This window comes from Arvicanthis niloticus, chromosome 1 (genome assembly GCF_011762505.2).
Source record: "Arvicanthis niloticus isolate mArvNil1 chromosome 1, mArvNil1.pat.X, whole genome shotgun sequence".
NCBI classification, from domain to species: domain Eukaryota; kingdom Metazoa; phylum Chordata; class Mammalia; order Rodentia; family Muridae; genus Arvicanthis; species Arvicanthis niloticus.
The window spans coordinates 146,614,865-146,632,520 of NC_047658.1; the positions used below are offsets into that span (position 1 = coordinate 146,614,865).

Sequence of the window (17,656 nt, forward strand, 5' to 3'; positions counted from 1 at the left end):
CCCAATAAAAGCATCCCTGATTTTGTGCTGTACTACAGAGCAATAGTAATTTTAAAAGTGCTTAATTTTTGAGAAAATGGACAAAAATCATGCTTTAACAAATTGGCAGGGCAACTGGAGAGGTTGAGGGTAGAGATGGAAGTACTTGGGAAGCAAGGAGCACTTGAAAAGAGAGAACTAAGTTCCAGTAATAAGCAAGAGAATTTGGGTTTTCTGAAGGAGGAAAGAAGGAAATAAACTGTGCCAGTTGGCAGTTAGGTCATAGAACAGCTGAGAATCCAGGAGGACAATTTGATAAAACAGCACATTTTGGAAGAAAGGGTTAATCTTGACAAACTAACTAGATCTACACAAAAAAGAATTCAAGTAGATCCATATGTATCATCCTGCTCAAAACTCAAGTCCAACTGGGTCAAAGAATTCAACACAAAACTAGATACACAAACCTGACAGAAGAAAAAGTGAGGAACAATATTAAATGTATTGGCACAGAAACAACTTCCTGAGCAGAACACCAACAGTTCAGTCACTAAAAGTCAACAATAAATTGTACCTATGAAAATGAGAATCTTCTGTAAGGCAAAGGACACTGTCAAAAAGACAGAGGCCAAGCTTATAAAATGGTATCTTGACCCATGCTGGCTCCTACAATCCTTCCCTGCCTCTTTCATTTCTTGAAGAATTCTTTTTTATAGGATTCTCCAAGTTCTACCTAATGTTGTCTATGGTTCCACATCTGTTTCCATCAGTTACTGGTTGAAGCCTCTTATGATGGTTATGCTATTCTGTCTGCAAGTATAGCAGAATATTGTAAACATGTCATATCTAACCTCACATCTGAAAGAAAGTTGATATCCAAATATGTAAAATACATAAATAACTCAAGAAACTAGATATCAAAAACTAAATAACCCAGCCAGAAAAGAGAGTACATATCTAAACAGAAATTTATCAACAATGCAATCTCTAGTGGCCAAGAAGCATTTAAAGAAATGTTTCACATTCTTAGCCATCAGTGAAATACAAATCAAAATGACTCTTGAGTTTCTACATTATACCCATCATAATGGCTAAAATCAAAAATTCAAGTGAAAACTCATGTTGGTAAGAATTGAAGCAAGGGGGAAATTCCTTCATTGCTGATTGAAGTGCAAACTTGTACAGCCACTTTGAAAATAATTATTTTGTTCCTCAAAAAATGGAAATAGACCTACCTCAAGATTCAGCTATACCACTACTGTGCATATACCCAAACCATATCACAAAAACACTTTTTCAGCTATGTTCATAACCACTTTATTCATAATACCTAGAAATTGGAAACAACCCAGATGTCCATCAAATGCAGAATGGATTTTAAAATGTGGTACATTTACACAATAAAGTATTACTAAGCTATTAAAAATAATGACATCATAAAATTTGTAGGCAAATGGATAGAACTGGAAAAGCTCATCCTGAGCGATGTAACATAGACCCAGAAAGAAAAATATTGTATATACTCACTTATAAGTGGATATTAGCTGTAAAGGATAACCATGCTACAACCCACAGACCCAAAGAAGCTAAATAACAAGAAGGGCTCAAGAGGGGCGTGGGGAACACTTGAATATCACTAAGAATGAAAAACAAAATAGGTATTGTGGGTGGATAGAAAAGGAGTGGGAAAAGGAACACAAGTTACTAGGTGGTGGGAGGATGAAATGAGAGAGTACTAGAAGAAACAACTAGAATGGGGGTGGGATTTAAAGTAAATTAATTCTAGCAAATACTCATGCCAGCTGGAACTACCATAGGTCCCAGGTGACATGTGACCCACTCCACCACTACCACCTCCCATCTCCATCTTTCTTTTGTTCTGCTTCTTATATCAGTGGCCTGAAACCTGCCCACACAATACAAGCTCCCAGAAGGTCAGCAACAACCAAAGACAGCTCCACTTTCCTTCTGGTCCACTTCCCCATCTATGCCAGATGAGCAGCCTTATATCTGCCCACATACTACAGTCTTCATGCTACCCAAGAGGTCCACATAAACCAAAGACACAGAGCACAATAGCCTTGCTGAGCTCCACCTTCCTTCTGGTCTACCTCTCCATCCAAGACAGATCAGTGAACCCAATGTCCTCCTAAACCCTACAGCCTGTCTGCCTCCCAAGAGGTCCACAGTAACCATGGACACAGTGTGCCTGCCTCCCAGAAGGTCTGCAGTAATCAGGGACATGGAAATCCTGTTCTAACCAGAAATACAAGAGGTCCACCTTAATGAGAGACATCTATGTCTCCCTCCAAGGAGACTGGCTTTACCTGCTGCCAAGGAGGCTGGCTCCAGTCAGAGACACCCAGGCTAGTTAACACCAGAGATAACCAGATGGCCAGAGGCAAGCACAGTATTATAAGCAACAGAATTCAATGCAATTGCTCATGACCAGAACCCAGTTGTCCCAGCACATCATGCCCTGAATAACACAACATGCCTGAAAAGCAAGATAATAACATTAAACTCCATTCTCATGGAGATGGTAGAGGCCTTTAAGGATGATATAAATAACTCCTTTAAATAAATACAGGAAAACACAGGCAAACAAATAGATGACCTTAAAGAAGAAACCAATAAGTCATGTAAAGAAACAGGAAAATGCAATCAAGCAGGTGAAGGAATTGAACAAACTGGTCCAAGACCCAAAAGAAACAAGAAAATATACCTTCTTCTCAGAGCTTCATGGAACCTTCTCCAAAACTGACCATATAATCAGATATAAAACAAGCCTTTAAGATTTAAGTAATGGCATGCATTCTATTAGAACACCACAAACTAAGGCTGGTCTTCAATAACAACAAAAACAACAGAAAGCCCACATACTCGTAGAGACTGAACAACTCTGCACAATGATAACTTGGTCAGGGAAGAAATAAGGAAAGAAATTAGACTTTTTAGAATTCAATGAAAATGAAGACTAATCAACCCAAACTTATGGGACACAATGAAAGCAGTGTTAAGAGAAAAATTCAGAGCACTAAGTGCCTTCATAAAGAAATTGGAGAAATCCCATACAAGCAAATTAAGTGGACACCTGAAAGCTCTATACCAGAAAGAAGCAAACACATTCAAGAGGAGGAGACAGCAGAAAATAGTCAAACTCAGGGCTGAAAATCAACCAGTTAGAAACACGCATAATTATACAAAAAATCAATAAAACCAAGAGCTGATTCATTGAGAAAATCAACAAGATAGATAAACCTTTAGCCAAACTAACTAAAGGGCACAGAGATAGTATCCAAATGAACAAAATAAGAAATGAAAGGGAAGAAATAACAACAGAAACTAAAGAAATTTAAAAGCATCAGAACCTACTACAAAAACATCTACTCTACAAAACTGGAAAATCTGGATGAAATGGGTGATTTTCTAGACAGATACGATGTACCAAAGTTAAATCAAGATTGAGCAAACTATCTAAACAGTCCCATAACCCCTAAGGAAATAGAAATAGTAATTTAAAAGCTTCCAACCAACAAAAGCCCAGGGACAGATGGTTTCAGTGCAGAACTCTACCAGACCTTCAAAGAAAAGCTAATACTCATGTACCTCAAAGTATTCTACAAAATAGAAACAGAAGAAACACTAATTCATTCTATGAAGAGAAATTCAGAGCAATCTTGCTTATGAATATCGATGCAAAAATACTCAATAAAATTCTCACAAACTAAATTCAAGAACACGTCAAAACAATTGTTCACCACAATCAAGTAGACTTCATCTCAAGGATGGAAAGATGATTCAATACATAGAAACTCATTAACATAAGAAACTGTATAAACAAACACAGAGGGAAAAACACATGATCATCTTATTAGATGCTGAATAAGCCTTTGAAAAAAATACAAAACTCCTTCATGTTAAAAGTCTCAGAGAGATCAAAAATTCATGAAACATGCCTAAGTATAATAAACGTAAAAGAACAGCCAATATCAAATTAAATGGAAAAAAACTAGAAGCAATCCCAGTAAAATCCAGAACAAGACAAGGCTCTTTCACTACTTATTCAATATATTACAAAGTTCTAGATAGAGAAATTAAGAAGAAAAGGGGATACAAATTGAAAAAGAAGAAGTCAAAGTATCACTATTTTAGATGATATAATAGTATATATAAGCAACCCCCAAAAATCCACCAGAGAACTCCTATAGCTGATAAATTCAGCAGTGGCAAGATATAAAATTAACTCAAACAAATCAGTAGTTTTCCATTATACAAATGATAAACAGGCTGAAAAGAATTAGGAAAAACTGTACCCTTCACAATAGCCACAAATAGTATAATATACCTTGGTGTAACTCTTATCAAGCAAGTGAAAGATTGTGGGGCGCTGAGCTATGAGAGACAACCAGGCGCCTGGTCAAATGAGCTTCTGAACCCAGGAGACCCTTTGGGACAGCAGTCCTTCAGCTCTGTTCCTGGTCCCCTGGCTCTCTCAGCTTCCACCCTTCACAGCCCCTCCCACAGAGAGAGGTTGAGAGGTCTATGACCATCGGGTCACATAGGAATAGTGCCCCAGGCTCTCCTCACATGCATATGAGGCATCTCCAAAACCTCAGACTAAGCCAATGGGATTACCTGCTGCTAAAACCTTCATCCACCCCAAACCGTATATATTGAGCTTAATTGAGAAGTAAAGCCCACGCAAGAATCATCCTGTTGTCTGAGAGCCTCTGTCATGGACCCTCCTCTCTTCACCAGCTAGCTGGCTCCAGAGCTGTTAACACTGGGCAAGAGATCTACTCTCTTTCCCTGCTACCTAGCCGGCACTTCCCAGCTTAGCAAAGAGTACAACAACTTCAAGTCTTTTTTTAAAAATGAAGGAAAACCTCAGAAGATAGAAAGATCTCCCATGATCATGAATTGGTAGAATTAACACAGTAAAAATAGCCATCTTACCAAAAGCAATCTTCCAAATTCAATACATCTTCATCAAAATTTCAACTCAACTCTTCACAGAATGGAAACAACTATTCTCAACTTCATAAGGAAAAACAAAACACACAAGATAGCCAAAACAATTCTCAATAATAAAAGAACTTCCAGGGGAATCAGTATTCCTGACCTCAAGCTACACTACAAATTAATAGTGATTAAAACTATATGATATTGTTAAGAAGACAGACTGGTCAACAAGTGGAATAGAAGTGAAGACTCAGAAGTGTACCCATATACCTATGGACACTTGATCTTTAACAAAGATGCCAAAAACATACAGTGGAAAAAAGAAAGCATCTTCAATAAATGGTGGTGGTTCATCTGGTAGTCTGTATATAGGAGAATGAAAAATAGATCAATATTTATCACCTTGCACAAAGCACAAGTCCAAATGGATCAAGAATCTCAACAGAAAACTAGAGACACTGAATATAATAGAAGAGAAAGTGGAAATGAGACTTGAACTCAATGGCACAGGGGAAATTTTCTGAACAGAACACCAATGGGTCTGGGTCTAAGACCAGCAATTGGTAAATGGTCCTCATTAAACTGAAAAGCTTCTGTAAGACAAAAGACACCATCATTAGGACAAAGTGGCTACCTACAGATTGGTAAAAGATCTTGACTAGTCCTACATCTGACAAAGGGCAATATCAAAGATATATAAAGAACTCTAGAAGGTGACCTCCAGAAAACCAAATAACTCAATTTAAAAACAAAGTACATATCTAAACAGAGAATTCACAACAGAAGAATCTTGAATGGCTGAAAAGCACTTAACGAAATGCTCAAAGTCTATAGTCATCGGAGAAATGCAAATCAAAATGAACTTGGGATTCCACCTCACAACAATCAGAATGGCTAAGATCAAAACCTCAAGTGACAGTACATGTTGGCAAGGGTGTGGAGAAAGAGGAACACTCCTCTATTGCTGGTGTAATTTCAAACTGGAACAATCACTCTGGAAATCAATCTGGCATTTCCTCAGAAAATTTGAAATACATCTACCTGAATACACAGCTATACAAGTCTTGGGGATATTCCCAAAAGATGTCCCACCATACCACAAGGACACATGCTCCACCATGTTCAGAGCAGCCTTATTTGTAATAGTCAGAAGCTACAAACCACCCAGATGTCCCTCAAATGAAGAATGGATAACAGAAAATGTGGCTCATTTACACAATAGAATACTATTCAGCTATTTAAAATAAAAACAACATGAATTTTGCAGGCAACTAGATGGAACTAGAAAATATCTTCCTGAGTGAGGTAACTTGGTCCCAAAAGGACATACATGGTATGTACTCACTGATAATTGGATATTAGCCAAAAAGCACTGAATACCTTGGATAAAACCCACAGACCATAAGAAGTGTAACATGCAGAAAGGTCCAAGTGAGGATGCTTCAATCCCACATGAAAGGGGAAAGGAAATAATCATGGGCGGCAGAGAGAGATCCAGGTGGGAGAGCAAAGGGGTAAGGGACTAGGGGAACAGGATCAGGTATGGGGGTGGGGACAGAAGGGCTAAGAGAATAAATGGAAATAAGCAGCCTTGGGGTGGGAGGGGGGAACCCTCTAGAATGTACCAGAGACCTGATAGGTAAGAGATTTTCAAGGCTCCAATGAAGTGACCTTAGATGAAATGCCCAACGAGTGAGAACTTGAAGAGTCCACCTCCAATAGATAGACAGGGCCTCAAACAGAGGAACAAGGCTACTAGCCCAGAGTCAAAATCTCTGACCCAGAATTGTTCCTGTCTAAAAGAACTTCAGGGACAAAAATAGAAAAGAGAATGAAGGATAGGTGGTTCAGTGACTGGCACAATTTGGGATCCAGCTCATGGAGAAGCACCAAAGCCTGACACTGTTACTGATGCTGTAATGTGCTTACAGACAGCAGCCTGGCATGGCTATCCTCTGAGAGACCCTACCAGCAACTGACTGAGACAGAAGCAGATATTTACACCCAACCATTAGACTGAAGTTGGGGACCCCTAGGGTTAAATTAGGGGAAGGATTGAAGAAGCTAAAGGGGAGTAGACACCATAGAAAGACCAGCAGTTTCAACTAACCCAGACCTCAGAGAGTTCCCAGAGACTGAGCTACCAACCAGTAGCATACATAGCCAGTCAGAGGCCCTTGGCCAAAATATACCAGAGGTGTGCCTGGTCAGGCCTCAATGAAAGAAGATATGCTTAATCCTTGAGAGACTTGAGGCCCCAGACAATGGGGGGTCTGGTAGGGAGGAGCATCTACTCGGAATCAAGAGAGAGGAGAGATGGGATGAGAAACTGTGGGGAATGAGGGAGAGTGTGGGAAAAAAATAAATGGGCGGGGGAGGGGGAGAGTCTGGTGGTGGAGTCCCACAGTGGTCCAGCAGCAGGGTCTCAGGCGGACTTCCCACACCTCCGGTAAAGGGGTCCCACATTCACATAGCCACCGTGGCTGGCTGGTGGCTGCGGTTCAAGGTTCCAAAGGCTGGGAACCTGGCTGCGGCAGATAAGGCAACACGTGGAGTCCAGTTTTCCAAACTTTTTATTGTTCGTGGCGTGGTGAATGGATGTAGATGGTGCATGCGTTTCCCCACCAAAAGTCAGGGGGGCATGCTTTTTATAGGGAGCAGGGGAAAAGGGGGAGGGAATAACTTAATTAGCTATGCCCCGCGGCCTTGAGATAACTATTTAAATCTCTGGAGGTGGAGACCTCTACCTGTGTCCTACGTGATTGATGGTGGCAGGTTAAATGGAGTTACCTCGTCCAAGGCCCAACAGAGGAGAATGATTGAGATGTAATGAATTAATTAATAAAATGTAAATAATTTTAAAACTCAAATTCAAAAAAGTAATTAATTTTTTTTAAAAAAAAAACTCTTCCTATGATAGACAAAACTGACAGATCCTAATGGTAGCCCTAAAGTCTCCTCCAAAGAAGACAATGGGACACAAATGATTCCACCTAAATTGGTTTAACACTAACTACTAGGCAAAGAACTGTGCCATGCCTCACCCACTACCAGGACCCTGCTCTAACTCTGAAGAAGCAGCACACTTAAGAATTGATTCCCCTTCTTTGCCATGCCAAGGTAGGAAATTCTCAAGAGTACCTCATCCACAGAAAGTCTCTTAGATCTACATAGCTTGAAACTGAAAATGGGCTGCCAGACAGTTATTAAATTAACAGGCTGGCAAGCCAAGGATGGGTAAGATTCTGCACAGAGCCTTACCAACCTAAGACATAAATGTATTGCTTTGATAATGCATATTCCATGACAGGTAAGGAAGGCATTCCTATCGGAACAACCTAAGACAGACGAAGTCTTGTTTATGAAATTAAAAAGGGGGAAATGTGGAGAGCTTTTGGGGCTGCTTGGCAAGAATCTGACATGGGCCAAGGACAAGGAGATAGGCTGCTTGACAGGAATATGATATTGTCCAAGGACAAGGAAGTGGGCTTCAGGCAGAATTCTGACATTAGGCTAGAACAAAGAAGTAATTTCAGGCAGGAATCTAAATCTTAGGCTAGGACAGGGAAGTAGGCTCAGATATTTTGGTCATCCTGATAATTACTTAATAACAGTGATCACAGGAGTGTTCACAAAACTTTGTTTATTGCCTTGCTTGTTCTTTGACTATTTGTGTTTATTGTCTTGCTTGTTCCTTGACTATTTGCATCTATTGTATTGCTAGTTCCTCAACCTAGAACTGACCTTAATACTAGCATGTAATTACAATGGTATAAAAGCAAAAAGGAGGAGGGGGGATGAGATAGGGGGCTTCTAGGGAGGGAAAATGGGGAAAGGGGATGACATATGAAATGTAAATAAATAAAATATCCAATTTTTTTTAAAAAAGATCTTCTGGATCTGACAACTGAAAACCAATGCTGCCCCATGTGGTAATGAAAAACTTAATGCTGTCCTGTGTAACTGCCATGGACTGATGACATCTATCTTGAAAATCACCATGAAGGAGCCTAGAATAACCATCTAAATAAGTCTCTGTTATTTTGATACAAAGGTCATTTGTATTATACTTCCTGCTCATATTTGTTCTTCTCAGATATGTAATGATATTAATGGCTAACTGTAGCTTTATCAGTTTAATAACAAAAAGCACCCAGCTTCCCCAGCTTCTATGGCTTCAGCTTCCTGGTCAGGCTACTGCATACATAAATTCAAGTCTTTCTTTTTTAAAACTAGCAGGTCTCCTGCTTTTAGAAAAGAAAAAAACAGATTCACTGTTTACTTTGCTAACAGGCTTCATACTAGAAAGGATAAACCTGCTCATAAAGCAGGTTTCAATGTAACTTTCACCATTCCCTCATTTAAACATGCACATGAACACACAGAGAAGAAACATACTTGCTTTTAATGACTGTTCTCAGTAATCAACCAATGTCTAATAACAAATGATTGAATAAAAATTAAAATTTATAAAAACTATGAGGGTCTAGGAAAATGAGTTAGAAAGCAAGTCGTAAAGGTCTAAAAATAAGTTATGTGGAGCTATTTAAAGTATAAACGTTACAAAACATCTAAAGATATGAAAATTGAAATAAGTTATAAGGGTCTAAAAAATAATTTAAACTATGTTATTGCAAGTGCATAATATATTTTTAAAAAGTTTTTAAAAGTTTTCAAATTTCTTTCCCTCTCACTATGCTATTTTTTTGGTAAGACTTCAAAAACTGATTATTTTAACTTTTTTTTTTTTTTTTGGCAATTGCAGAGGAGGTTTAATGAAACCCAGGAAACTTGGGATATTTATGGGTAGGGGTTGGGGAGAGCGGGAAAATTTGGAGCAGTTACACATGATTGGATATTTCAAACATCAGCAACTTGCAGAACTGGCAGAACTTGCAGAACCTCGGACCTCCCAGAAAAGGAGGGAGAGAGAAGTAAACACCAGATAGCCCATTACTCACTTGGGCTTGTTTGGACTTGTCTGGGCACACCCTTGCATGCCTTTATTTTTGGTCACCCTGCCCCTGCAGGGACTTAATATTTTATTATGACTAATTTTAAAATTGTTGGTGGTCTTTGCTGACCATGAATTTTTTGTTATTGTTTCAACGCTGCTTTCAAATTTTATTTTCACATTCCCTAGTCTTTTTGTTTGAAATAATTCTAATCTTAGAATTAGGGATCAATATCTTCATATTCATGTCTTAATATTATTAGATGAACGACATCTAGAGTAGTCTCAACAAAAGTTAGCAATTTATTTATCACACATGGGCCTAAGACCAACAGCAGAAAAATTATTAGCACAGGACCGGCCACTGCAGAGAGTAGGGTCATCAACCAAGGGGACTTATTGAACCAACTTTGTTGTGTCTCTCTATCTTGTCTCTGGTCTAACCTTTCTCTGAATTTACTCTCTAGTCACTCCTGAATGGTCTACATAAAAGTCTCTTAGAGCAGCACACAGACTTCTTTCTTTTAAGAAACAACAAGTCTAGTAACAACTTAACTTTGTTACCGACTGGTCTAGGGCTCTCAAATCTATATCAGTGGCAGCTCTCAGCTGATGAAAATAATTAGGTGTCTGTATCAATGTAGCCACACCTGTCTCTATACCTATGGCCACTCCTAGTCACAATGTAACAGCTAGAGTCAAGGAAAATAGGCTCTCTGCAGAAGTGTATAGGTGTATCTCAAACTCAGTTCAAGAGTACCTGCGGAATCTAGCTGGACAAGTACACAATAATCTTTGACTGCAAGCTCACCATTTATCAATCTTAGGAACTAAGTATCTGTTAGCAGGGCTTCTTGGGCCCTATTCTATTGACTAGGGGTTTCAAAACATTTCTTTTTCTTTGAAACATACTTTCAAAGTTGTCTTCTGACTTTTACACATTTTGTGGCACATAGCTGTCTACATACACATAAAATCACATATATAAAGAGAAATTGTAAAAAGGAACAAATCTGTATAACTCTAGATTTACATTTCAACTTCAATCTTGGAATCACAAGCTGTCATTTAACCTTGGGTGTATACACCCTAAGCCCTACCCTCTAAGGCAGCATTACCCCCGTGCCTCTAGCTAGGGTGGGATGTCTCAGGAGTCAAGGCCTGCAGTTCTTTAGCCTTGTAGAATAGCAGGCGACCTTGAGCTAAACAGCAGGAGGTTGTTCTGACATCTGGGTGTTCAGGCACACGTGTTGGTGGATTTCAAGGAGGTCGGATGGTCAGCAGCACCAGGAAGTCTCTTAGTAGCCTGAAAAATCATTTCTCACACAAAAGAGACATTCTGGGTGTGGAACAAGGACAAGGGACACTCTACCCAGCGCCAGTTTCCAAGGGTAGTTTAATCTTAGGGTTCTGTATATTCTCTCTACCTGTCCTGAGCTTTGGAGACAGTATAAACAGTGGAGCTTCTAATATCTCTGACAATTCCTGACTTACCTTAAAACTGCTATCTGATCTAATTACCTAGGACACTTGAAACCTCGGGAAGGTCCCTATTCTAGGCTGTTTTCTCCTAGGTATTTCTTATTTACTCTAAGTCTTATTATTTCTCTGGCTCAAAACCTGAGGTCCCTTATACACTTTAAATCTCTTGGCTGCTTGGTTGCACTCATATCTTAAGAGTCCATCTGTGCATTTAGCTTGGTAAGTCTTTTGCTTTCTGGGGCGTATAGTTCTCCCTTCTTGTCTCTTTTAGGCCCCAAACCGGGAAGGGCTCCTGTATCAAGCCACTTGATCTGTCTGGTTATTGTCTCAGGCTGGAGTCCCCTCCCTTTTTGGTATCCTGGGAAACAAATATTTACAGCTTCCGGTTTCATCAGGGTTTTTGCCTCTTGGCATATAGCCTTGCGGGCATGGGCTGTGGCAAAAGCATACCTGCTTGTCGACCCCAGGTTCCAAGGTTGCTCTCTGCACCAATAATCTCAGGGGTCGGAGTCAGTCCAGATGACATATGTCCACCACAGTAGCGTTGGCTTGTCTCTGACCAGCATGGAGAAAACTGCTCCTGTCTGTAAAGCAGGTTACCTCGGCTCCTGGCTGGAGTCAGTCCTCTACCCGTTGAATTCTTGTCAGCTAGTTGTAGCCCGGGTAGGAAGTGTTGTATCTGGATATCCATCCTAGGGAGTAAGTCTCAACCGACAGGGGATAGGAGCAGTCTAGGGTGACCATAAATGAATGGGATATCTAGCCCATCTCTTAGTCCACCATTTTCGGGTAGTCCATGAATACATTTTGGCCCATTGGCCTGGAGGGAGACCCTGTGTCTATCAACAGTTGGGTGGCTCCAAGCTGCCCCGTCTCCGTCTTCAGCATTTGGGGAAATCGCAGGGGTCAGCACACCCCGAGTGCAATGGGTGAGCCTCGCCCTGGGAAAATCACCTTTGTGATCATGGTATCTCCCCTGCCAGGTAAGTATGATTATTTTAACATTAATCAATGGGATTCTGATGTTATTAAGCTAATCCTGGTAAAGCACTGACTGCTATTATCATAGTCCAAACTCAAAAATTAAAATTCCCTTTGGTTGTTTGGTAAAGACTAAATATAGACTCAAAAGTATTTCTCATTATTTTGGAAACATTTCTCTCCAGTCTGTATATATTCAACAGTCTGTACAGAGAAACAGGTGTTCATCATTTTAACCTCCAAAAATATTTGAGTCCCCAAACATTTAATAAGACTCACAAGCATGAGTCTACTCCAGCTTTTTACAGGTACTTGTTAACTCCTTTTATATTGTTATTTTTTACAGTGCGAATTTCAATGCGGATTAAAAACAATGGCAATGCTGTTTTGTCTAAAATTTCCATCTTTTTGTAAGATTAAATACTCATGTAAATCTCAAGGAATCACAACTTGGATCCACCTGTTCCAGGTCAAACAGATTCTAGATAAGTACTCCTGTCTGTATCAGCCAAGCAACCAACGCTCCCCTATCTATTGCTTATTCCTGAGGGTAACCTATCTCCCCGCTAGTCTTGTGACTTCTTCCATAACCCCAACAACAAGGACTGCAAGACTGGAACTTTCAAATCTGTACCAAAGATAAAGTCTATAGCCCTAGTCTGCATCTGTCCCAATAGATTTCCAGTCAAGTAAGGATTATTAAATTGCTCCAAACACACCAATCTCAGGTGATTCTTTGGATCAATGAACTCAGATACTTGCTGAAAACAGGTACCTGCCTGTGTGACCTCCACTCAGAAATATACTGTTATGTCATTTCTACTTGTTATAATTTGTATTCCTGTTTTTCTTTTTTTATTGGATATTATATTTACATTTCAGATGTTATCCCCTTACCCCATTCCTCTAACTGCCCAGAAACCCCCATCCCATCTCCCCTCCTCCTGCTTCTATGAGAATGTGCCCCCATATACCCACCCCACTCTACCTCCACACCCTCAAATTTCCCCACACTCGGTGTCCAGCCTTCATGGGACCAAGGATCTCCTCTTCCACCTATGCCCAACAAGGCCATCCTCCCCTACATATACAGACGGATTCATGGGTCCCTCCCTATGTGCTTCCAGGCTGGTGGTTTACCCCTGGAGAACTCTGGTTGGTTGGCATTGTTGCTCTCCTCATGGGGCCACAAACCCTCTCAGCTCCTTCAGTCTTCTTTCTAACTCCTCCATTGGGAACTCCTTGATCAGATCAATGGTTAGCTGTGAACATCCACCTCTGAATATGTCCACACCTATAGTCACTTGATCTTTGACAAAGGAGCTAAACTGTCCAGTGGAAAAAGGACAGCATTTTCAACAAGTGGTGCTAGATCAACTGGAGGTCAGCATGTAGAAGAATGCAAATAAATCCATTCTTATCTCTATGTACAAAGCTCAAGTCCAAGTGGATAAAGGACCTTCACATAAAACCAGATACACTGAAACTAATAGAAGAGAAATTGGGGAAGACCCTCAAATACCTAGGCACAGGTTTCTGAACAGAACACCAATGGCTTATGCTCTAAGGTCAAGAATTGACAAATGGAACCTCATAAAATTACGAAGGTTCTGTAAGGCAAAGGACAGTGTCAATAGGCCAAAACGGCAACCAATAGATTGGGAAAAGATCTTTACCAATCCTACATCTGATAGAGGACTAATATCCAAGATATACAAAAAAACTCAAGAAATTAGACTCCAGACAACCAAATAACCCTATTAAAATGGGGTACAGAGCTAAACAAAGAATTCTCTGAGGAAACTTGAATGGCTGAGAAGTACCTTAAGAAATGTTCAACATCCTGAGTCATCAGGGAAATGCAAATCAAAACAACCCTGAGATTCCACTTCATACCAGTCAGAATGGCTAAGGTGAAAAACTCAGGAGATGGTAGATGCTGGCGAGGATATGGAGAAAGAGGAACACTCCTCTATTGTTGGTAGGATTACAAACTGGTACTTGTTATGATTAACTGCTTTTTTACTTCTCTAAATTTCTTTCACAGATACACAAAGATTGTTTTGAGTCTTCTTTTATTTATAAACAGATATAAAAATGAAACAAAAGTATATGGCTTCTATAGTAATTATTAATTTTATTGGATATTTTATTTAATTGCATTTCAGATGTTATCCCCTTTCCATAACTCCCCAGAAAGCCCCTATCCCATTCTTTCCTTCTACCCCCACCCACCCACCCACTCCCACCTCCCTGCCCCACACTGGGCCATCCAGCCTTCACAGGACCAAGGACCTCCTCTCCCACTAATACCTGACAAGGCCATTTTCCCCTACATATACAGCTGGAGCCATGGGCCCCTCCCTGTGTGCTCCCAGACTGGCAGTTTGTTGGTATTGTTGCTCTCCCCATGAGACCACAAACACCTTCAGCTCCTTCAGTCTTCTCTCTAACTCCGCCACTGGGAACCCCATGATCAGTTCAATAGTTAGTTGTGAGCATCTGCTTCTGTATATGTCAGGCTCTTGCAGAGTCTCTCGGGAGAAAGATATATCAGGCTCCTGTCAGCATGCCCCTCATCTTGGCAGGGCAGACAAGGTTTTGCTTGTTTCCATAGATATTGGCAGTCTTTTGTGGCTTTTGACTTTAATAAACATTTGGCCATACCCCTACTTCATGGCATGCCCAGGATTCAGCTTTAAGCTGTTAATCAACATTTTTAATAATAATTGGATTGAGTCTATGGTCTTCTTCTAGGTGTCCCTAATCCCTAACCCCATACCACTCAGTATTTATCATTGATGCACTAAAAAACACAGAAAGGAAGCTAATCACACTTACCATGTTCAGAGACTTGATGATATTTTTAATATTGCAATTTAATTGATATTTTTAATTTTAATGATATTTTTAATACTTGCAAGATATTTCCAACAATTGGTAAAGGACTGGGACCAGGTGGAAGCTTCCCTTTGTTATGGTGCTGATTCCATAGGAAAAAAAGACTCAAACAAAAAAGGCAAATCCACAGGATGATGAGACTAGCCATTGGCACACTGAGCAAGTGCACTAACAAGCTTACAGTCCAAGAGTCTATGAATGCAACTCCAAAGAAATAGTTTGTGGCCTTTGGGCAAAGCTTTTTTATCTTCAGTACACTTTGATCTGTATAAACAAAACTGCCCATTTCCTAACATTGTTTTCATGTTTTTGCCATTTCAACACAACTGTAAAATATGAGTGACAATATTTTACCAGTAAAGTTAAATACTATAGATGATGACTATTTTTTGGTTGTCAATTTGACTAAATCTGGAATAAACTAAAATCCAAAAATAAGGACACACAAGTGAGATATTTTTGCTTAATTTAAAGTAGGAAGATCCACTTCTATTCCAGATCCTGAGTCAGAAAGACATACACCTTCAATTTTGGCCATACCTTCTGCTGAAAGCCTATATAAGGACATAGAAGAAGGAACCTTATGCTCTTTGCCTATCTGTCCTCACCTTGCTAACAAGTTCTATCTCTCCTTCACTGGCATTAGAACCTACTTCTTCAAGCATATTCTGAAGACCAGCTGAGACATCCAGCCTCATAGACTGGACAACTCCTGGATTGTTGGACTTTCCATTCACAGTCAGCCACTGTTGGATTAGCTGAACCACAGCCTGTAAGTTATTCTAATTAATCTCCTATTTAGATGATTGATAGAGAGATGATAGATGATAGATGGATAGATAGATAGATAGATAGATAGATAGATAGATAGATAGATTCATTCTATAAGTTCTGTTACTCTAGAGAAGACTGACTAGTATAGATTTTAATGCCAGAAGTAGTTCTAGAGCAGCAGACATATAAAAATGAGTCTTTTAAGTATTTTGTCAATGCCTGTGCAACATCTTCAGGGAAAAACATATGAGTTCTTTCCTGATGGAATTCTGCTGTGACAAGACCCATGGAAATCCCTTCCCACTTGGCAAAGACCTGTGGTAAACTTGGTAGTCTCTATGCTTATTACCTAGATCACATGTGCTACAAGCTCGCCTTGCTTTTTGCAATGCTGTTCATACCCATAGTAATATTTAGTTTTATTTTGTAGGTCACAGGCAAAGCTGGAATCATGAAGACTGAAAGCCCTATAGATGCTACCATGTTTTTCTCAACATTCTTTTGAGGGGTAAATCCCTCCTCTCCTCTCTCGGACTTTATTGATCCTCCAGACATGGCCACTGATCCTTGGTATTTTAGGACATGTAATCATGTTCCCAGAGAAGCAGCTGCAGTCACATTGAGTAATCTTGTGGCACTTGTAAAGAGAGAGCAATGTGTCCCACTTACATAACTATTCTGAGAAAGATATGTCTGGTCAACAGAGACTTAAAATGGGGAAGCTATGTCTGATCAATAGAGATTTTAAATAGTTTATAAAAAGATGGTATCAGGAATTAATAGGTACATATCAGGAAAGCTTGCTTAGTACAATGAACATATCTCTGCATGCAATTAATGAAAGCAATATGAGAGACTGGTAGTATTTGATACTGGAATTATACCCACAAATGTTTAATCTGTAGCTCACCTTACATAATTATATAACTTCATTTGGTACCAATTGGATATATGCTTATGTCTACAGGACATGCCTGGCTAGGCATTTATTTTTGTCTTGCTAAAATTGTGCTTTGTAGTGCAAAATAAGGTTAGGAAGTGATTGACCCAGAAGGAGGAAGGAAGAAAGAAAAGAAACTACTGGGAGATTTTTTTATGAATGATAGAGCTTTTGTAATGCTGATACTATAATTTCTTTTAATAAAATAACAAATGATGTCACTGCTCAGTTGAGCAGAGTTGTGATTGTATAAATAAAAATGACTTAAGCTATTTGGGGCCACTTGACTGAAAGTCAACAAGTGGTCACTGTCTTCATTTTCACAGACACCATATGTCTGACGTCAGGTTCCAAAAGCCCACTGGAGCTGGATTCTGGAAGAATTTGAAACAGGCTTTGCAATTTTCCAACACCAAAAGTTACTTGGTTTAGATGTAAATATATGCAGTGTGTATAGAAAGTATCAACTGTAGCTTCCTTCTTCTCCTATATGAACCCCTGCCAATCCACTAGAATAAAAGATCTTTTTATATTCTGAGGTCTTCACCACCTATGCATAAGTATGCCGAGTTGTAGAGTGCCATAGACACTCAGCAGAAAGTTCCTTGGCATCCAAAATTTTTTAAAACATGTAAAAAATAAAAAGAATATGATTTAAATAAATTTGTGGCATACTGGGA

At 39.6% G+C, this 17,656-nt stretch overlaps 1 protein-coding gene and 1 non-coding gene across 2 annotated transcripts in view; both read right to left on the reverse strand.

Moving 5' to 3' along the window:
• The window catches only part of LOC117695924 (cytochrome P450 2C70-like), a 66,450-nt gene extending 50,490 nt beyond the window's left edge, over positions 1 to 15,960 (reverse strand). Inside the window, 3 exon segments of the mRNA XM_076932073.1 lie at positions 8,926 to 8,931; positions 15,279 to 15,344; positions 15,871 to 15,960. Coding sequence (XP_076788188.1) covers positions 8,926 to 8,931; positions 15,279 to 15,344; positions 15,871 to 15,960 — 162 coding nt within the window.
• On the reverse strand, positions 12,202 to 12,371 carry LOC117699966 (U1 spliceosomal RNA). The gene has a single exon (XR_004605330.1). It is a non-coding gene; the product is annotated as a U1 spliceosomal RNA (small nuclear RNA).
• Positions 15,961 to 17,656: the final 1,696 nt, after the last annotated feature.